General features: G+C 44.9%; 2 protein-coding genes across 6 annotated transcripts in view; one reads left to right on the top strand and one right to left on the bottom strand.

The window, feature by feature from the left end:
• The window catches only part of LOC112221821 (tyrosine-protein phosphatase non-receptor type 12), a 19,080-nt gene extending 7,882 nt beyond the window's left edge, over positions 1-11,198 (top strand). For 2 of the 5 annotated variants that reach the window (XM_024384175.2, XM_024384179.2), the window contains 15 exons: positions 84-161; positions 564-656; positions 960-1,075; positions 5,128-5,891; positions 5,989-6,135; positions 6,424-6,684; positions 6,841-6,975; positions 7,072-7,176; positions 7,311-7,456; positions 8,005-8,032; positions 8,384-8,437; positions 8,682-8,788; positions 9,756-9,786; positions 9,895-9,984; positions 10,105-11,198. In XM_024384175.2, coding sequence (XP_024239943.1) covers positions 84-161; positions 564-656; positions 960-1,075; positions 5,128-5,891; positions 5,989-6,135; positions 6,424-6,684; positions 6,841-6,975; positions 7,072-7,176; positions 7,311-7,456; positions 8,005-8,032; positions 8,384-8,437; positions 8,682-8,788; positions 9,756-9,786; positions 9,895-9,984; positions 10,105-10,166 — 2,217 coding nt within the window. In that variant the 3' untranslated portion in view covers positions 10,167-11,198. The remainder of the gene's footprint in view (positions 1-83; positions 162-563; positions 657-959; positions 1,076-5,127; positions 5,892-5,988; positions 6,136-6,423; positions 6,685-6,840; positions 6,976-7,071; positions 7,177-7,310; positions 7,457-8,004; positions 8,033-8,383; positions 8,438-8,681; positions 8,789-9,755; positions 9,787-9,894; positions 9,985-10,104) is intronic. The other 3 variants (XM_024384177.2, XM_024384178.2, XM_024384176.2) reach the window with 3 other exon arrangements.
• LOC112221822 (lysine-specific demethylase 9) lies at positions 11,057-22,218 on the bottom strand. The gene is given in 8 exon segments (XM_024384180.2): positions 11,057-13,077; positions 13,512-13,620; positions 13,895-14,062; positions 15,101-15,243; positions 16,617-16,754; positions 20,621-21,004; positions 21,006-21,259; positions 21,502-22,218. Coding segments are annotated over 8 exon segments (2,379 nt in total). The 5' UTR covers positions 22,073-22,218; the 3' UTR covers positions 11,057-12,465.

The raw sequence follows: 22,218 nt of genomic DNA, 5'->3' as shown, positions 1-22,218 counted from the left end.
GTGCTGTACTGAAAGATACCGTTTCTGTAACTGTGTGTGTCACCTTACCGATCGTTACCGACGCCTTTTGTGTTCATTTCCAGCTGCTCACAGAAGAATTCAACATCTATGACCTGGTCAAAGACATGAGAACACAGAGGCCTTCTGTGGTTCAGACCAAGGTAGTGTTCTCGCTTCGAGTTCTTCGTAGGGTTTTTACGTATCACCACGTGTATAAACACATCCGTTGTGACAGGCTTCTCTTAGACCAAGTGTGTGTTTTCACTTCATAGTGCTATTTTAGCGTAATCACATACAGCACATACAAACAGTGTGACATACCTCTATCTGAGCTATTATCGCAAGGCTGTAGCTCAACATTATCTGATGCCAACCCACTCGAAGCCTTAATCTGTAACAAGTAGAGCCACATATTTAGAGCAATCTCTAACGTTGGTAGCATCTCCCCACGTGCAATCTCTCATGACTATTTTGTTGGAATTGCTTCACAATAATATCTTGCCGTGGTAACTGATAAGGGATTGATTGAACACTAACAGAACTGGTTTTGTGTTTAACTACAGGAACAGTACGAGCTACTATACAGAACCATCAAGTTCCTGTTTGAGAAGTACCTGCAGTCCATGGCACCAGTCCCCCCTTCCTGTACAGAGGAGGTGAGACAGACAGCGTGTTTGAGGGGATCAGTTTGAGCAAGGCGAGGTGCAGAATCACTGATTTTGTTCACCTAATGAGTAGTTATTTGGGATGAAAGGTGATTTGTAGATCCGAGATTCTGCGCACAAGGACTCTTGCTAGGGGAACCAGGCTGGCTGTTTGGTCATGTGGTAGCAACAGTTAAACCACAGGCAGAGGAACACAGCAAAACAGACAGACTATGACCAGTGATCTGTGGTTTTATGTAAATACTTTCTCAGGGGGAAGAGTGATTAAGCGTGCAATTCTGTTAAACTGTTTAGGTGCCAGCGGCCCCCTCACCCCCTACAGCCAGTGACAGTGAGCTCTCTGACCTCAGTGAGGAGTCTGAAGCTGAACAGGAACCAGAACCTAAAATGGAACCACAGACAGAACACAGGTACCGCACAGTAAAGACTTTTCCCCCATCAACCATAGATCTGACAATTCAAGTTTATTTCATGATGCATTACTGCAAACCTTGAAGCATATCTCTATTGCAAAATACACTACATGACCAAAAGTATGTGTTCACTTGCTCAACGAACAACTAATTCCAAAATCATGGGCATTAATATGGAGTTGGTCCCCCCTTTGCTCCTATAACAGCCTCCACTCTTCTGGGAAGGCTTTCCACTAGATGTTGGAACATTGCTGCAGGGACTTGCTTCCATTCAGCCACAAGAGCATTAGTGAGATCGGGCACTGATGTTGGGCGATTAGGCCTGGCTCACAGTCAGCGTTCCAATTCATCTCAAAGGTGTTTGATGAGGTCGAGGTCAGGGCTCTGTGCAGGCCAGTCAAGTTCTTCCACACTGATCGCGACAAACCATTTCTGCATGGACCTTGCTTTGTGCACAAGGGCATTGTCATTCTGGAACAGGAAAAGGCCTTCCTCAAACTGTTTCCACAAAGATGGAAGCAAAGAATCATATAGAATGTAATTGTATGATATAACGTTAAGATTTCCCTTTACTGGAACTTCCTCCTCCAGGGAGCATTCTCCTGGCATCCGCCAGATGGCGTTTGGCGCCAGATGGCGTTTCCACTGCTCATGAGCCCAATGGTGGCCAGCTTCACACCACTCTAGCCAATGCTTGTCATTGCGCATGGTGATCTTCGGAAACCCATTTCATGAAGCTCCCGACGAACAGTTATTGTGCTAACTTTGCTTCCAGAGGCAGTTTGGAACTTGGTAGTGAGTGTTGCAACCGAGGACAGAGCATTTTTACACACTTCAGCACTCGCTGATCCCGTTCTGTGAGCTTCGGGGGCCTAACACTTCACAGCTGAGCCGTTGTTTCTCCGAGATGTTTCCATTTCACAATAACAGCACTTACAGTTGACCGGAACAGCTATAGCTGGGCAGAAATTTTTAAACTGACTTGTTGGAAAGGTGGCATCCTATGACAGTCCCACTTTGAAATTCACTGAGCTCTTCAGTAAGGCCATTCTAGTGCCAATGTTATGCTATGGAGATTGTGTGGTTGTGTGCTCGATTTTATACACCTGTCAGCAACGGGTGTGGCTGAAATAGTCAAATCCACTCATTTGAAAGGGGTGTCCACATACTTTTGTATGTACAGTGCATTCAGAAAATATTCAGACCACTTGACTTTTTCCACATTTTGTTAAATTACAGCAATATTCTAAAATGGATTAAATAAAAAATGTCTTCATCAATCTACACAAAATACCCCATGATGACAAAGCAACAACAGGTTGTTAGAAAGTTTGCAAAAAAAAACAAAAAACTTCTTTACATACAGTTGAAGTCGTCAGATTACATACACTTAGGTTGGAGTCATTAAAACCGTTTTTTCAGCCACTCCACAAATTTCTTGTTAACAAACTATAGTTTTAGAAAGTCAGTTAGGACATCTACTTTGTGCATGACACAAGTCATTTTTCCAACAATTGTTTACAGGCAGATTATTTCACTTATAATTCACTGTATCACAATTCCAGTGGGTCAAAGGTTTACATACACTAAGTTGACTGTGCCTTTAAATAGCTTGGAAAATTCCAGAAAATGTCATTGCTTTAGAAGCTTCTGATAGGCTAATTGACATAATTTGAATCAATTGGAGGTGTACCTGTGGATGTACCTAAGGTGTACCTGTGGATGTACCTAAGGCCTACCTTCAAACTCAGTGCCTCTTTGCTTGACATCATGGGAAAATCTAAATAAATCAACCAAGACCACAAGTCTGGTTCATCCTTGGGAACAATTTCCAAACTCCTGAAGGTACCACGTTCATCTGTACAAACAATAGTACGCAAGTATAAACACCATGGGACCACGCAGCTGTCATACCGCTCAGGAAGGAGACGCATTCTGTCTCCTAGAGATGAACGTACTTTGGTGCGAAAAGTGCAAATCTATCCCAGAACAACAGCAAAGGACCTTGTGAGGATTCTGGAGGAAACAGGTATAAAAGTATCTATATCCACAGTAAAACGAGTCCTATATCGACATAACCTGAAAGGCCCCTCAGCAAGGAAGAAGCCACTGCTCCAAAACCTCCATAAAAAAGCCAGACTACGGTTTGCAACTGCACATGGGGACAAAGATCGTACTTTTGGGAGAAATGTCCTCTGGTCTAATGAAACAAAAATAGAACTGTTCGGCCATAATGACCATCGTTATGTTTGGATGAAAAAGGGGGAGGCTTGCAAGCCGAAGAACACCATCCCAACCGTGAAGCACGGGGGTGGCAGCATCATGTTGTGGGGGTGCTTTGCTGCAGGAGGGACTGATGCACTTCACAAGTAGATGGCATCATGAGGGAGGAAATTGTGTGGATGTATTGAAGCAACATCTCAAGACATCAGTCAGGAAGTTAAAGCTTGGTTGCTAATTGGTCTTCCAAATGGACAATGACCCCCAAGCATACTTCCAAAGTTGTGGCAAAATGGCTTAAGGACAACACAGTCAAGGTATTGGAGTGGCCATCACAAAGCCCTGACCTCAATCCTATAGAAAATTTGTGGGCAGAACTGAAAAAGCATGTGCAAGCAAGGAGGCCTACAAACCTGACTCAGTTATACCTGCTCTGTCTGGACGAATGAGCCAAAATTCACCCAACTTATTGTGGGAAGCTTGTGGAAGGCTCCCCGAAATGTTTGACCTAAGTTAAACAATTTAAAGGCAATGCTACAAAATACTAATTGAGTGTATGTAAACTTCTGTCCCACTGGGTATGTGACGAAAGAAATAAAAGCTGAAATAAATCATTTCTCGTTACTATTATTCTGACATTTTACATTCTTAAAATAAAGTGGTGATCCTAACTGACCTAAAACAGGGAATTTTGACTAGGATTAAATGTCAGGAATTGTGAAAAACTGAGTTTAAATGTATTTGGCAAAGGTGTATGTAAACTTCTTACTTCAACTGTACGTATTCAGACCCTTTGCTATGAGACTCGATATTGAGCTCAGGTGCATTTTGTTTCCATTGATCATCCTTGAGATGTTTCTACAACTTGATTGGATTCCACCTGTAGTGAATTCAATTGATTGTACATTATTTTGAAAGGCACACACCTGTCTATATAAGGTCCCACAGTTGACAGTGCATGTCAGTGCAACAACCAAGCCATGAAGTCAAAGGAATTGTCCGTAGAGCTTTTAGACAGGGTTGTGTCAAGGCAGCAGCATTTACAGTCCCCAAGACCACAGTAGCTTCCATCATTCTAAAATGGAAGAAGTTTGGAACCACCAAGACTCTTTCTTGAGCTGGCCACAAGGCCAAAATGAGCAATCGGGGGATAAGAGCCTTGGTCAGGGAGCTGACCAAGAACCCCACAAGTTCCTCTGTGGAGATGGGAGAACCTTCTAGAAGGACCACCATCTCTGCAGAACTCCACCAATCAGGCCTTTATCTTGGTGGCCAGACGGAAGCCACTCCTCAGTAAAAGGCACATGACAGCCCACTTGGAGTTTGCCAAAAGGCACCTAAAGCACTCTCAGACCATGAGAAACAAGATTCTCTGGTCTGGTGAAACCAAGAATGAATTCTTTGGCCTGAATGCCAAGCGTCACGTCTGGAGGAAACCTGTCACAATTCCTACGGTGAATCATGGTGGTGGCAGCATCATGCTGTGGGGATGTTTTTCAGGAGCAGGGACTGGGAGACTAGTCAGGGTCGAGGGAAAGATGAACGGAGCAAAGTACAGAGAGATCCTTGATGAAAACCTGCTCCAGAATGCTCAGAACCTCAGACTGGGGTGAAGGGGTATTGGGTATTAGTCATTATGGGGTATTGTGAGGAAGAAAATAAACAATCCATTTTAGAATAAGGCTGTAATGTAAAAAGTTAAGGGGTCTGAATACTTTCCGAATGCACTGCATATCACAATAGCCAATTAGGGTTCTCACGCATAGAGAAAAATGCCTCCAGTGGCCTTACTTCAATAAAATGTCTGGATAACTCCTATTTTGTTCCAGGCACACAGAGAGCGAGGCGCCTGGTGGGATATCCAATCACGGCATACCAGTGGCCTTCTTTGCCCCAGAAATGCATGTTGACCCACTGTGTGACGCGGCTAATTGCTCCCCCTCAGCCATCCTCAATGCTCTGAGAGCTAGGGATAGCCAGAGGGAACAGAAGAGACCATACTCCCTACAAACACAGACTGTGAACCAGAAACCACAACCCCGTAAGAAACAGCCCAATAACATGGCCGTCAATCAGAGACCACCATATCCGCTACCGACACAGCCTAATTACCAGAGACCTTATTTCCTACACACACAGCCTGCTAACCTGCCCACCAGCCAGGACCTGAGGCAAGAGCCCAGCCCCAGTATCCCCATCATATACCCTCAGGAGTTCTCTCAGATAGCCATGGAGCAAGAGAAGTTGGAGATGGATAGAGATATCACCCCACTGGAAATACCAGTGCTTCCTGTGGACTTATTCTCCAACTCCCTCTGTCTCACCATGGAGGACCCCTACTTTGGGCCTGACTCACCCCTGGCTGCTCAGGATCCCAAAGGGTCTGATGATGAGGAGGAGCAGGCTCCACTGAGCCAGTGGACCGAGAACCCCTGTTTCAACGGACCCAGCCTGACCCTTAACAGCCAGCGGATGGAGCTGCCAGCCCTCACCACCACCAACGCTGCCCCGGGTGCAGTTTCTTCAGATGAAGACAGTCCACCTCCATTACCCGAGAGAACTGCTGAATCATATGTACTGGCTGCTGGTGCAGGTGAATTTTGACATGCTTCCTGTTTAAAATGTGGGATTAACATATTCCAACGAAATATTTGGAGGGCTAAAAAAAAAGATCTTCCTGTGCCCCTCAGAGCGCTCGGATAACATCTCTAAACCTAAGATGTTAGAAATCATCCTCCCTTCTAATGCTGAAGCTGAGGCCCTCAGGGGGGGGGATGGTGAGCGGAGGAATGGTGAGTGGAGGAATGGTGAGCAGAGGAATGGTGAGCGGAGGAATGGTGAGTGGAGGAATGGTGAGCGGAGGAATGGTGAGAGTGGAGGAAGGAATGGTGAGCGGAGGAATGGTGAGCGGAGGAATGGTGAGCGGAGGAATGGTGAGCGGAGGAATGGTGAGCGGAGGAATGGTGAGAGGAATGGTGAGCGGAGGAATGGTGAGCAGAGGAATGGTGAGCCGAGGAATGGTGAGCAGAGGAATGGTGAGCCGAGGAATGGTGAGTACTCTTGATAAACTCTTCTTGATAAGCACTCAAACATGCATTTCCTCTCAACCTCATTTTCCCCCATAGGGAGTCCCCTGTCGCCTATCCCCCCACTGCCAGAGAGAACGCCAGAGTCCTTTGTGTTGGCCAACGATGCTGGTAGGAGCACTCCTGTCTTCCCTCCCCTCTCAGTCCCTGTAGAGAAGATGGTCCAGGACAGGCCAAAGGACAGCAGGATTGGAACCTCCTCGGAATGGTGTGGCCATTTAGGGGACACACCAGCTCTGGTGGAGAAGAGATCTTGGACGAGGAGCAGGAGCTTAAAAGTTAAAATGACAACACTCTCAGGTACATTTGTCAAATATGTATTTTTTCTCAGAATAATAAAGAGGTCTTTATTTTATTGATTGTTCATAAAATATATATATATATATATATATTACACGGATAGTCACAAAACGCCATGTGATTTTAATCTATGTCTCTGGCCTTTTCCCATTACAGTATCACCCCAGGTTACAGTATCACCCCCGGTTACAGTGCCTCCCCTAGTTGTATTTTCGGTTCCTGCTCCCTGTACATCTATAAACCTTCCTCCTCCCCCTCCCCACCCTCTGGTCCCTACTCTCTCACCTCCAGGTAAGCAAAAGTGACACCCATTTTATGCTTTCAATGTAACTTTTTCCTATAATGAGGGGTCCTCACTGACTTGTTTGCTTTCTTGTGAATGATCAGAAAGACTGACTCCGCCTCTACCTGAGAGAACCCCAGAATCCTTCATGGTGGTCGTGCAGGACGGTGAGCACATCTCTTCATCCCCACCACCTTCGCAATCATCACGTGAGTGCTGCTCTCGATGTTAACACTCTGGGCAGAATTCATCAACATGTAAACGGCTCTGTGTGTAAACTCTTTGTCTCAATCGACGTAATGAATCTACTGTGTACTAATCTGACGTTCTACTGTTTGGGCAGTTGCATTTGATCAAAACAGCGACCCCTGCCTGCAGAGTCTGAGCAGCCAGACCACAACCACACAGCAGAGGATCGGTACGTCCTCAGAGTGGTCGGGGAACTCCCAACCCAAAAGATTCCTGGATGGAATCATGAATCGGAGCAAGGTAGCGGACATGCTGTAGCTAGAAATAGAAATAATAGAAATAATTCAACTCCAACGGGGGATGGTTCTTGTAATTACATTTCTGTGGTCTCATATACCCATATTTAGAGAGTTGGGCCTTTTTATTTTTAGAATTTAGAATATTGTTCTAATTCTAGACATTCAGTTAATTTAAATAGTCCCCATAGAATGTTAATGGGGAGCCAACATGGCTGCCATAGAATGTTGTAGTCATGTATATGCATCATAATGCAGAAACCTCAACGGCCCAACTCTCGAAATATATGGCTCTGGTCACAATACCTGACAGTAGCGACTCACAGTCTCTTACTCTACCAGTCATGTGTATTTAATGGTTACGTCTAGAACAGGATGCTGCCACCCACCCCTTTGTGCCATAGATTAACACATCTTTCCTAAATGCCCCTTCGAGATATAAAAATCACTAAGCATTTTTTGTCTTCCTTGTGATTCATGCTATGACTCAGATGTTCCAGTTGTTGTTTATACTTTAGTACATTAACACAACACTGTAAATTGTTCACTCAGAGTGTCCGGGCAAAGAGTTCACGGCAAGGTAAGCTATTTTCACGGTATTGGCTGAGAAAAGCCATCTGTCTTTTTTGGTGTGGTTTCCTTCTTCTGCAATCGGTCAAGTCTGTCTGTTTGGAGTTGACAAAGACTTAAGTCAACTTCCGTCAACTTAAAGTTGTTGCTCTGGGCTCTACTCCCTTACACAATAAAATGCCTTAATAGGGATCATTGAATAGAGTCATTTATGCAGAAGCTGCACCTACCAAAATAGAAGTCAAGATGATGAGCCGTAAAGATTGGAGGTACTCTTTCAAGCCACTGGAGGGTGGTAATTGAGCTATCTGATGTTTGAGACAAAAATCTGTTGATTATTCTCTGTCTGTTTCCTGTGCAGAGCACCTGGCGACTGTTCATCTGGTTGCTCCAGCCGTTGCTACAGCAGGAAGTGGTAAGTTGCAACGCGCAGAACGTAGACCCCCCCCAATTACAACTATCAACTCTGTCTCACTTAACTACACCACAGGCCCATGTAAATCTGATCTCTCTCCTTGTTAAGAGGATTCAAATCACAGTAATCCAACCATCCGCCCTATTCCCACATAGTGATGACTCTTGATGATATTGAATTTAACTTTTATTTGTAATTTTTAAATGGCTCCCTAACTGTGAAACATCTGATGACTGTTTCTTAGCTGAGATGGTGCACCAGCAGCTGGTGGTCAACAGCATCTCAACCAGCTCTGGTACTGCTGACAACAAACCAGACAAGGACAGTGGGAAGGGCATGTCTAGAACAAAGGTAATGGCTTTGTACATAGAGTCACAGTAACTGACAGACTTGATCTATTGGTTAAAAAAATTGGAGGATCTGGTGCTTCTATACTGTGATGTTATTTGAGTATGGGGGAGTGGGGTAAATTGAGCCATTTTCTACGTTCATCTCTGTCAAGGGAAATATGGTATTCTTTCAAACAAAGAAATGTACATATGTTTCAGGATGTTGCATATCCCTAGAAATAATCAGAATTCATGTCAAAATGACAATTTTTAAAACATAGCTGGTCCATAAAGTGGTCTCTTGGCACAACTTACCTCGGGTATGGGGTAAGTTGAGCCGCGAGACATGGTAAGTTAAGCCTCCTACACATTTCTGTACTGAATGAAACACCACTACCTTTATAGAACCATGTCGATCTTTGTTTCCCAAACACAATTCAACATAATCACAATCGCTTTTTTGTCTCTTTATCCTTTCAGGCTTAACACTTACACACTTTGTACTTTTTTTGAAAACCTTAACATATTCCAGGCCTTGTTGTTACCTCGTATCCTAGCAATAATGCCTTGTATTATGCCTGGGAAGAAAACACTTACATTTTCGCAACTTGCCATTGGCTCAACTTACGTCAAGGATTTTTTTTTAGCCCACACAGATAAAATGATGCACTTCCATGCTAACTTTAAGAACTCATAGAAGTTTATGGAGACCCCGACTGATATATAGAACAATATTTAAATGATCTCCTTTGGTTTAGATACAAGCATCATGAAGGATATAACCCCAAATTCATTTGACTTGGTGAAAATCTGTTTTGTTGGACATAACTTGCTTGCCACTTTTTCAATGTGGTTTCTTCCTTCGCAGACTTCATTTTGTGTATGGTTTCCTAGAAACATGGGCGGCTCAACTCCCCCTTTGTCTTAACTTACCCCACTCTCCAGCTATGTCTTATCTAAAGCCAGAAGTCTTGGTTTTTCTTTTTCAGAGCCTGAAGTTCTTCAAGTACAGACAGAAACGTAAGTAACAGATCCCTGTAAATGGATCTGCTGCCTGGAACATACATCCCCCCCACCCCTAGTGTACCGCTGCTAGCTATAATAGTAACACATTCTTCCCACCCACAGCAAAGACAGCCCCCCCCCCACCAGCAACAGCCCATTCTGGATCACCTCCTCCTTATGGTGCCTCTGCCTCATCATCAGTGTTCAAATTTGGTAAGCATTCTCAAAGGAGATCCATGCAAATCTCATTAACCATCAATAGTCCTTTTAATTCAAAAGTCTCTCAAAGTATCATAAAGAATCACAGTCTCACAAAGTCTGTTCTCTCTCCAGGATTTGGGAGTCGTTTTGTGAAGCCTAAAGGGCCAAGGACTCACCCCGAGACGTGGTTTTAAGGCAGCCAGTCTACAAAGCTGGACACGTCTGGCCACTGTCCTGAGATCACAGGGCTGGAACCCTGCATGTGGCTAGTCGATACCGGCTACTCAACTGAACCAGTGATAGCCTGGTCCCAGGCCTGCTGGTGCCATTTTTCCAACTCCTGTGTCATTATCAAGTGAGGCCAGTGACCGTTCCCAGACTAATTATCAGTGTGAAGGAAGAGTATTTCATGAAGACATGGAGGATGACATACTGTACTGTAGCATTCTCCCTCTGCATCGATTCTGGAAGGACACAAGCACGGTTTCTCAAACTGCTGTTATGGCTCGGTGATCAATCTCTGATGAGATTTCTTTTACAGAACCACCTGCTATTCATGACAAATTGATTGTACTGTGGTTGCGAAAAACGCAAATCACATGTCGGCAAAAGGATGGATGAGTTGATAAATATGTTTAAGAGAGGGCTACTTTTGACTATTTTGCCTGGTCAGATACTGTAAGGTACTTTAAATTGTTGTTAACACTTGATACATGTTATATCCAGAGAGTTTTACACGCCTTTTGATTGTGTTTGTTTGTGTAGTCTACTTTTGATCCAGACAAAAGCTAGATCTACACCTGCACTGTTCAGTGTGAATGTTACCCACCACGATGGGACAACTGTTTTGTAGGATAAATATATTTGTACCGGTAATATTTTTCATGGAGGTGTGAGATAAGACCGATACTGTAACGTACATCACGTTCATTGTGTGTAAGTTGGTGGATGTGTTTTCTTTACAGGCTATAATTTAAAAGCAAATCCAAGACCAATTGCTGTAAATTTACCCATTGATGAGGATCACTGATTTCTTCTCCATAATGCTTACAAAAGTAATGCCACTCAGTTGTTTCATACATAATACAGGCATACAGTTATTTATTTTTTTTAAACACAGGAAAAGTTGATGCATTCCATTGTGTGTTTTCTCAATTTACATGACTGATCACACTTTTAATAACATAATTCTATTAAATGTAACTTATTATTTTTACCCCAAAAAATGGTCTTTTATGTTAGACAACAATAGTAAAAAAACAAAAAACTCATGAATTAAAATACAAACATCAACAACAGTAACAGTATTTGTATTAACACTACACATAGCATGCCTTGGTCATCAGCCACACTCCACACCACAACAGAATATGACTAAGCTCAAAAGAAACCATTGCTGGGTCGTTCCACTAAATATTTTATGTAGAAAATGTGCACCAATACAGAATTTGTTAAATCCTGTTATATTCAAATAAGTGCCCTTTAATATAGACAATATGGAGAATTCAATAAATCCGTTTTTTAAATTTTAAATATATGAAGAAAGACTTCCTAAAGTGCAGAAATGCAGCATTTTGACATGTCCCTTTCAGGGACATTTTACCCCACTTAACCCCAAACCTTCTCCATGTTTTCACCATCATTGTAAAGCCCTTGTTATTTTGTTGCTTTGACAAAGTCATTTCATGTGATTAGAGGTTCCTTTATGTCTGTCCATCATTTTAAGGTCAACCCTGTGACGTGAACTGAACTCCAGTTTTAATATGATGAAACCATTCCTTTTTAAAACTAATAATCAAATCATAGTTTTTAAAGCAGGTGACAACCCTGAATCCATTGATAGACAGGCTAGGATGTTTTCAAATTTGGTGAAACTTGCATTCAATTGCCACTCCCTGTTGTAAACAATACGTTTCCCCTGTCAGAAGGGGATTGATGGCTGCTTTAAGATGAAATCGTCAACCCTGTTTACGGTCAACCCTGTCCCTTTATTTTGCACTTACTAGGCACTTACTATATAATTTTTAAATTTTATTTCACCTTTTGAGATGGGAAAACATGTCATTTAAAAACTAATTAGGCAGTGTTCATGATATATACCATGGTACTCTATCTTGACTGGTAAAGCGAGTTGCTTCAGTAACTCATGAAAGAAGTTAGGAAACTCCCCAGAGGGATCGAAGTTTCAGTTACTAAAACAAATATGAAACACTGACACTTTTTCTGGCAAATGTTTCTACATTTAAATTACACACTTCGGCTGAGAGAAGAAAAACAAAATCTAGGCTTGTCTCAAACTGCATTTACACATACAAATAATACATTATAGTCAGAATAATTTAAAAGGAAAAAGTTCAACAATTTCAAGAAGAAAATTGTGATGGTGTTTTTTTTTTTTTTTACAGAGGAATGTCAGTCATAAATGCACACAGTTGCACTCCTTTAATTAATCTCCTCTACCTCAGAGGGTAAAGGAGTAAAGGGGAGCGGAGGTCATTTGAGGAAGTCAGTGGGGCAGTGACGCTGTACATCATGGTGTGGTCGGGTGGAGTTGTAGTTTAGAACAGGGGGAGGAGGACAGACCAGGGCCTGTGGAAGCCTGGGCTCCAGTGTAGGGGGGTTAGAACCAGAAGCGACAGGTGGCAGGGGGCTGATGCCCGGGTAGGGAGGTCGCAGGTGGGCAGACTTGGCAGGCTGAGGAGGGGCTGGTTGGGGCTCTCTGGGTGGAGTAGCAGGCTTCTGAAACACTGGTTCCTCTGTCTTGGCCACCCCTCCCTGGGTCCTGTCTCTCTGTGTTGGACCAGCGCAGTGGAGCACTTTGGCATCTGACTGGGCCGGGGAGAGGGATGATGAAAAGATTTTACCTGATGTTATGCTCTGGTCGTTGGGCTTGTGTTGGGCGTGCTCCCCCCCATCCTTCTCCTCGTGGTACTGTCTGAGGCGGATGTGCCAGGCCAGGCTGCAGACTGCCGACACAGTCTTGAACTGGTGGATAACATTCCGGGGGATGAAGTAGATGTCGTCGTCACACAGCTGCACGCGGACATAGCGGATGCCCTCCCGCCTCAGCTGGTTCAGCTTGGCATCGTCCACCCACTGGACACACTGCAGGGAGATGAGAATTAGGGGTAGGCCTGCCTGATCCTCCTAATTTATCCTCATTGTAAAACGAGGTTTACTCCCACAAACACCATGTTGTTCACTGTGTCACCGTTTTTCGGCCATGGATCTAAAAAAAAATAATAAATCCTGATCCTTCCCAAACATAAAAAGTAAGCCTGACGTGTCTGGTATCAAGGTCAACACTACGAACTCTCGAAAATGAATATCACACAGGTCGGGTCATTCTCTGTGGCCAAAATTAAGCCTCTCGTCCTGCTAATTAAAGCTCTAAACTGACTCACTAAATGGCACATTATGTCATCTCCGCCGAAGCCTTCCGCATTCAAATCTGACATTTGACCAGCTATCATCCCACACAGAGGAGAATCATGCATCACCCTAACACGTTCAAGGTTCAATGAGAGCTCAGTTCCTACCTGAGACACGGGGGGCTCGTACAGATCCAGCTGCAGCCTCTGGACCACATCGTTAAAGTCCTCCGCGTGGAAACACACCGCATCCTTGGTTATCCTCGGACGCTCACTCCTGTTGACCAAAGAACCGTCACAATCGTTAGCTCACCGGACATATGGATCACACCTAAATAAAATGTTGATACACAAATCGGGAAAACTCAAGTGGTTCATAACAAATAACAGGCTGTCATATTGTCATGACAACAGTATCACTGGATGAAGCTTCCCAAACTGGAACTGTTTCACCAGTACATTCCTACTGCATTGCAGCCGAGAGCAGAGACGAATGAATGCCAAACACTTCATAAACACTCATCATTCCCCAAACGACACTAACAACCCACCACTCTCCAAACTGCACCGCCTTCAGCACGCCCACTGCTGCCGTACTCTGCCAGTCGAAGCTCTGGCCCACGTGGTCGGCGTGAGCCCTGGTCCGGTCCTCAAACAGAACCTCTCTGGGCTCACTGGTCCTAGGCAGGTAGTGAAGGTTCTTGATCTCATTCATGGACCTGCAAGGTGGAGAGGGAGAGCAGGTAGTACTACAGTCATCCCCCGGCAGTGAGGAATAGCCGAAGTTACCCTGGGTAATGCAGGCTGAAGTGACATCATGGCTAGAAGGGTCAAGTAGAGCTAAGCGAATTAATAATCCTGAACTCTGGGAAAACTACACTGAGTGTACAAAACATTAAGAACACCCGCTCTTTCCATGACATAGACTGACCGGGTGAATCCAGGTCAACGCTATGATCCCTTATTGATGTCACTTGTTAAATCCACTTTGAATCCAAATCACATTTTATTGGTCACATACACATGGTCGTGCTTCTAGTTCCGACAGTGCAGCAATATCTAACAACTACCTAATACACACACATCTAAGTAAAGGGATGGAATAGGAATGTGTACATATAAATATATGGATGAGAAATGACTGAGCGGCATAGACAAGGTGCAATAGAGGGTATAAAATACAGTATATGCATATGGGGTGAGTAATGCAAGATAAGTAAACATCATTATTAAAGTGCCATGAAATAAGTGACTAGTGATCCATTTGTTAGAATCAGTATAGATGAAGGGGGTGAGAAAGTTTAAAGAAAGATTTTGAAGCCTCGAGACGATTGAGACATGGACTGTGTGTGTGTGCCATTCAGAGGGTGAATGGGCAAGACAAAATATTGAAGTGCCTTTCAACGGGGTAAGGTAGTAGGTGCCAGGTACACCGTTTTGTGTCAAGAACTGCCACACTGCTGGGTTTTTAAGCTCAACAGTTTCCTGTGTGTATCAAGAATGGTCCACCGCACAAAGGACATCCAGCCAACTTGACAACTGTGGGAAGCATTGGAGTCAACATGGGCCAGCATCCCTGTGGAACGCTTTCAACACCTTGTAGAGTCCAAGCCCCAACACATTCAGGCTGTTCTGAAGTCAAAAGGGGGGGTACAACTCAATATTAGGAAGATGATCTTAATATTTTGTACACTCAGTGTATAAATAGGCTTATACTGTATGTATTACTATGATAAAAGTCTTGTCATGGGATCTACCTGCGCCTTTTGAAGGGGGACTTGGGCATGTCAGCGGTTGGCACCATCTGCTCGCCCGGCCGGACCCACATGATGGGCCCATCATCACTCTGGGAACGACAGTCCAGCTTCAGGCTGGAGAGACTGCCCCAAGGCAGGGTCATCTGGATGGACAAGACCGTAGCAGTTAATAACCGTAGCAGATTTGGAGTAATTCAAGATGCGCACATTGAGACAGAAATTACAAGTAACAACCATTTCTGTCTCACTTTGTCCATAAATGATATGTACTCTATTCACAAAAACATCAAATGAATCCATGTACACTAAACAAAAATCTAAAGTGTTGGTCCCATGTTTAAGTTTTATACACACAAATGCATATTACTCAAAAATGTGCACAAATTTGTTTATATCCCTGTTAGTGAGCATTTCTACTTTGCCAAGATAATCCATCCACCTGACAGGTGTGGCATGTCAAGCAGCTGATTAAACAACATGATCATTACACAGGTGCACCTTGTGCTAGGGACAATAAATGGCCACTCTAAAACGTGTAGTTTTGTCACACAACACAATGCCACAGATGTCATGTTTTGAGGGAGTGTGCAATTGATATGCTGACTGCAGAGCTGTTGCCAGATAATTTAATGTTAATCTCTCTACCACAAGCCACCTCCAACGTTGTTTTTGAGAATTTGGCAGTACGTTGAACCAGGTTCACAACCGCAGACCACATGTATGGCGTCGCGTGGGTGAGCGGTTTTCCATGGTGGCAGTGAGGTTATGGTATGGGCAGGCATAAGCTACGGACAACAGACACAACTGAATTGTATCAATGGCAGTTTGAATGCACAGAGATACCGTGACCAAATCCTGAGGCCCATTGTCGTGCCAGTCATCCGCCACCATCACCTCATATTTCGGCATGATAATGCACGGCCCATGTCGCAAGGATCTGTACACAATTCCTGGAAGCTGAAAATGTCAACGTTCCTCCATGGCCTGAAGACTCACCAGACATGTCACCCGTTGAAAATGTTTGGGATGCTCTGGATCGACGTGTACGACAGCATGTTCCAGTTCCCGCCAATATCCAGCGTCTTCGCACAGCCATTGAAGAGGAGTGGTACAACATTCTACAAGCCACGATCAACAGCCTCATCAACTCTATGTGAAGGTGCCGCGCTGCATGAGGATAAACAGTTGTACCACCAGAAACTGACTGGTTTTCTGATCCACGCTCCAGCTTTTTTTTTTTTTTTTAAAGGTATCTGTGACCAACAGATGCATATCTGTATTCCCAGTTAATAGATTAGGTTCTAAGGAATTGATTTCGATTGACTGATTTCCTTATATGAACTGTAACGCAGTAAAATCTTTAAAATTGTTGCATTTATATTTTTGTTCAGTATATATGTTCTAAACTACTTACAAGGCCCAGTAGGCCAGTAAAACGGAATCCAACGACACTACATCTGTCAATGAAGGGTGAATTCTAAGCAAAAATCATCCCTGCCTTTTTCCTCTGACTGACCTTTAGAAAGGGGGACTCCTCCAGCATGTCCAGGAACTCTGGGAAGTAGTCCCCCACCTCCTCGGCCATGGCTCCCACCAGACTGATCTGTCTCATAGGTCCGGCCCTGTATGTCCCCGAGCAGTAGGTCCGACCCACCTGCAAACACACACAGAGGGAGAGGTCATGTTGATTTGGCTAAACCTGAAATGAATGCAATGCCAACATGAATTTGTTTTAGATTATATAATTAGGATATCGGATTAACACTGACCCGGCTGGATGGTTAGTTGAGTATGGAGCCGTGCAAGGCTTTCCAACATTTAGATAATGCTAGTTAGTGCAGTATAATCAAGCAGTGCCCTAAAGACAACATTCACCATGCATTAATTAAGCTCCCCTGAACCCATTAGTAGCCCTTGGATATTCCAGTGGAACAGCTGCATTAAATTAGGCCTAGGCTAATTGTCTGTGTAAACTGCACACTGTGTGTGTGTGTGTGTGTGTGTGTGTGTGTGTGTGTGTGTGTGTGTGTGTGTGTGTGCGCAGTGCTATCAGTCCTATGAAGGAAAGGAAAAGGGGGATACCTAGTCAGTTGTCCAACTGAATGCATTTAACTGAAATGTGTCTTCCGCATTTAACCCAACCCCTCTGAATCAGAGATTATGCGGGGGGCTTCCATAATCGACATGTCCTCTGTGCCCGGGGAAGAGTGGAATGGAAGATGGCGCTGACGGAGATGGCAGCATCGCGACTAGCTCTTAGAAAACTGCATTATTGTTTTTTTGTAATGTACTATTTTCTACATTATTAGCTCAGGAAATGTTGTGTCATTACATACAGCTGGGAAGATCTATTGGATATTAGTACGGCGGTAACTCACCAGAACTACCAGCATTACGACCAAGAATATTCCTGGAGCAGATCTATTATCCACTCTCCCCAGAGCAATTTAACTTATTCCAGAGGCCGATCTGAAACATTGCTGGCGGAAAGGAAGCACTCGAGGCGGCCTGCTGGTTCGACCACCCACCGCTTCAGAGTATATTACTCGCTAAAGTTCAGTGTTTGGATAACAAAGTTGATGAGCTAAGAGCAAGGATTTCTTTCCAGAGAGACATCGGGGACTGTAACATACTTTGTTTCACGGAAACATGGCTCTCTTGGGATACACTGTCGGAGTCGGTAAAGCCAGCAGGATTCTCAGTACATCGTGCAGACAGGAATAGTTCTCTCTCCGGGAAGCAGAAGGGGGGAGGGGTGTGTTTCATGATTAATATCTCATGGTGTAATTCTAGGAACATACAGGAACAAGTCCTTTTGTTCACCCAAACTAGAATACCTCACAATTAATAGCCAACCATATTATCTCCCAAGAAAATTCTCCCCCGTCATCGCCAAGGCCGTTTACATCCCACCTCAAGCCGAAACCTCGACGCCCCTCAAAGAACTTCACGGTGCAAACTGGAAACCACATATCCTGATGGCTGCATTTATTGTAGCTGGGGATTTTAACAAAGCAAATCTGAGGACTAGGCTGCCAAAGTTCTATCAACTTATCGACTGTCCTACTCGCGCTACTAAGACTCTCAACCATTTCTATTCAAACTTCCGGAATGCTTACAAGGCCCTCCCCCTCCCTCCTTTTGGCAAATCTGACCACGACTCCATCTTGCTCCTCCCGTCCTATAGGCAGAAACTCAAACAGGAAGTGCCCGTGCTTTGTACTATTCAACACTGGTCTAACCAATTGGAATCCACGCTTCAGGATGGTTTTGATCACGTGGACTGGAATATGTTCCGGGTAGCTTTCGAAAATAATCTAGACGCATACACGGATACGGTGACTGAGTTCATAAGGAAGGGTATAGGAGATGTAGTACCCACTGTGACTATTTCAACCTACCCTAACCAGAAACCGTGGATAGATGGTAGCAGTCGCGCAAAACTGAAAGCGCGAACCACCGCATTTTACCATGGCAAGGTGACTGGTAATATGGCAGAATATAAACAGTGTAGTTATTCACTCCGCAAGACAATCAAACAAGCTAAATATCAGCATAGAGATAAAGTGGAGTCGCATTTCAACGGCTCAAACACGAGACGCATGTGGCAGGGACGACAGACAATCACGGACTACAAAAGGAAAACCAGCCACATCGCCGAGACCGACGTCTTGCTTCCGGACAGGCTAAACACATTCTTAGATCCACAGGCGATGCAATCGCCATCGCACTGCCCTATCCCATATGAAAAGTGGAATACCTATGTAAGAATGCTGTTTATTGACTAGAGCTCAGCATTCAACACCATAGTACCATCCAAGCTCATCACTAAGTTCGAGGCCCTGGGCCTGAACCCCGCCCTGTGCACCTGGGTCCTGGACTTCCTGACGGCCCGCCCCCAGGTGGTGATGGTAGGAAACATCACCTCCACTCCACTGGGGCCACACAAGGGTGCATGCTCAGCCCCCTTCTGTACTTCCTGTTCACCCATGACTGTGTGGCCAAGCACACCACCAACTAACGCCTCCATCATCAAGTTTGCAGACGACACAACAGTAGTAGGCTTGATTACCAAAGATGCCGAGACACCTCCTCCCTGTAGGCTGAGGGCTCTGGGAGTGTGGTGCCTGGAAAACAACCTCTCACTCAACATCAACAAAACAAAGGAGATGATTGTGGATTTCAGGAAACAGCAAAGGGTGCACCCCCCTATCTACATCGACGGGACTGCAGTGGTGAAGGTGGGAAGCTTCAAGTTCCTTGGCGTACACATCACTGACAAACTGAAATGGACCACCCACACAGATAGTGTTGTGAAGAAGGTGCAACAGAGCCTCTTCAACCTCAGGAGGCTAAAGAAATTTGGCTTGTCACCTAAAACCTTCGCAAATGTTTACAGATGCACAACTGAAAGCATCCTGTCAGGCTGTATCACCGCCTAGTACGACAAGTGCACCGCCCCCAACCGCAAGGCTCTCCAGAGGCTGGTGCGGTCTGCCCAACACATTACCGGGGGCAAACTACCTGCCCTCCAGGATACCTACAGCACCCGAGGTCACAGGAAGGCCAAAAAGATCATCAAGGACATCAACCACCCGAGCCACTGCCTGTTCATCCCGCTATCATCAAGAAGGTGAGATCAGGATAGGTGCATCAAAGCTGGGACCAAGAGACTGAAAAACCGCTACTATCTCAAGGCCATCAGACTGTTAAAACCGCCATCACTAGCACATTAGAGGCTGCTGCCTATAGGCATAGACTATGAGTTACTGGCCACTTATATCATTTTTACATCTCATATGTATATACTGTTTTCTATTGTATTCTACTGTATCTTAGTCCGTTCCGCTCTGACACCGCTCGTCTTAAATAATTCCTACTTAGATGTGTGTGTATTGGGTATATGTTGTGTAATGTGTGAGATATTACTGCACTGCACTGTCAGAGCTAGAAGCACAAGCACTTCGCTACATCCGCAATAACATCTGCTCATCACATGTATGTGACCAATAACATTTGATTTGATTTTTTACCTTGTCAGCTCAGGGATTCGATCCAGCAACCTTTCGGTTACTGGTCCAACGGTCTAACCACTAGGCTACCTGCCGCCACTATGCGTGCCCATTGGTTTGTCAAACAACAGTAAAACGGCATGGAACAGGCCTCTAGGGAGCATAGCAACAGGGAAAGCTTGGCAAGAGTTCAGCTATAGACTTAACGTTGGTGTACTTTGGACTGAAACAACTATTGGAAGAATGAGCTAATTTATAACTTTGATTAAGATAAGTACTGTTGTTGTCTCAGAGCTGAAACATAGCCAAACAGAACACCTGATTCACTGGGTCACTTTATCAGGCTGGTTGAGGTGTTGATGATGGGCTGGAACAAAAGCCTTCCCACCCTGTAGCTCAGTGTGCCAGTGTATTTAATGTCAGCTAAGACAAAAACACAGTATGAAGTCCCATACAGGTAACATCAGGTCACTTACAAGCCATTTCCATGACGTTTTTAATACTCTACCTGAGAGTGGAAGTTTGCGATAGTAGTGGTCTCTATATCCTTCTTCCCCAGGATTTCCATCTTGACCGGCGTGGAGGGGAAGTTGAAGGCAAAGTAGTCCAGGAAGTCAGGTAGGAAGGCAGCAGCCCCGTGCACCACAGCCAGGGCGTAGCGGGCTGCCCCTCGGGGTCTCTCAGCGAAGGCCAGCTCTAGGAACTCCTGGGTGAAGCGCTCCATCTCCACGGGCCGTAGAGAGGCCAGCTCATCAGCGTAGGCGTGCAGGACCGACGCTCCGCCGTTGGCCTGGCGCTCCTCGTGGATGAAGCGGCCGTAGACGGTGCCTGTCTGCAGAGACGAGCTGCGGATGAAGTGGTCTTGGGGGGACAGGAAGGGGGTGGGTGTGGTTGTGTACTCCTTTAGGAGTGTGGTGGTTGTTGGGGCCTGTACCAGGCTGGCAGTGTTTCCCCTCCTTCACATGGCCAAGGCGAGCTGAAGGACTGTGGTCAGCCAGACCTCCATACACAGTCTGGACCTCCTTGTTGAATGTGCGGATCTTCATACCACGCTCATCCTCACGACGCCTCCTCTTCTTCTTCTTCCTCCTCCTCAACAGGTACACCTCCAGGGACTGGGCCTGGCTGTTCTCATCATGATGGGGCTCTGGAGGCAGGAAGACGATAGCTCATTACCATGCACATCATTTGTCCATACCAAAATTGCAATTGGTTCACAACTACGAGTATGCAAAACATCCTCACCTGTTTATGCATCACCTGGCTGATTCTTTTCAACAGATTAGTCCGTTTGTCTGACTTAATTGTAAGTTAATTTTAAGGCATATGATTCAAGCAATTAAAGAGTGGTGACATTAAGAATTAATAGAATAGGTAAGAATAACCTACCTTTGTTTTTCTTACATAGGCCTACCCCATGTTTCACGTTAGCCTCTGTGTTTTCCTTCTTGAGTTTGAGCTCTTTCTCACTGTGCTTTTCCTTGTTCTCCTGTATCTTGTCCTTGGGCTTGGCCACTTTGAGGGGCGTGAAAGTGAACTGTCCAGGCGGCAGAACCGTTTTTTTTTTCTTGTCCAACTTGGCTGCTGCAGAAACCACCTTCTGCGCAGGCAGAGGAGGTTGAGGGTGCGTGTCCTTTGCGCCTTTGGTGTTGTTGTGGTGATGGTGGTGATAATGCTGGTGGTGCAGAGTAGTTTTTTCGGTGCTGGAGTTGCGTGGTTGTGGTTGACCATTCTGATGCGGCTGGTGTATTCGCTGCTGTTGAACATGTTGTGGGTGATGGTGGTGGTGATGATGGAGCTTCACTTTCTTTGCTTCCTTTTCGGATGAACGCTGTCGTTTATCCGTTGATGGTGACAGCTCCCTCTTGTTCTTTTTCTTCTTTTCTTTGGCTAATTTACCAAGGCTGTCCCTTACATGATTTTCTACTTTAATACGGCCCAAGTCGACCTGCGCAGCCATTTTGCACGTATATTTAAATGGCTAGAAATTCATACTGCGCAACTCGATCTGAATTTGTAGTTCTTGTATGCATCCAGCGATCCTGTACTTGCAGTTTATCCACCCTTTCTGCTCTGTCCACACTTGATGCGCACGCTCAGTACGTG

Source organism: Oncorhynchus tshawytscha, linkage group LG22 (assembly GCF_018296145.1).
Source record: "Oncorhynchus tshawytscha isolate Ot180627B linkage group LG22, Otsh_v2.0, whole genome shotgun sequence".
Taxonomy (NCBI): domain Eukaryota; kingdom Metazoa; phylum Chordata; class Actinopteri; order Salmoniformes; family Salmonidae; genus Oncorhynchus; species Oncorhynchus tshawytscha.
The sequence above is the reverse complement of the archived record's forward strand: the minus strand, read 5'-3'. Positions and strand labels throughout refer to the sequence as shown.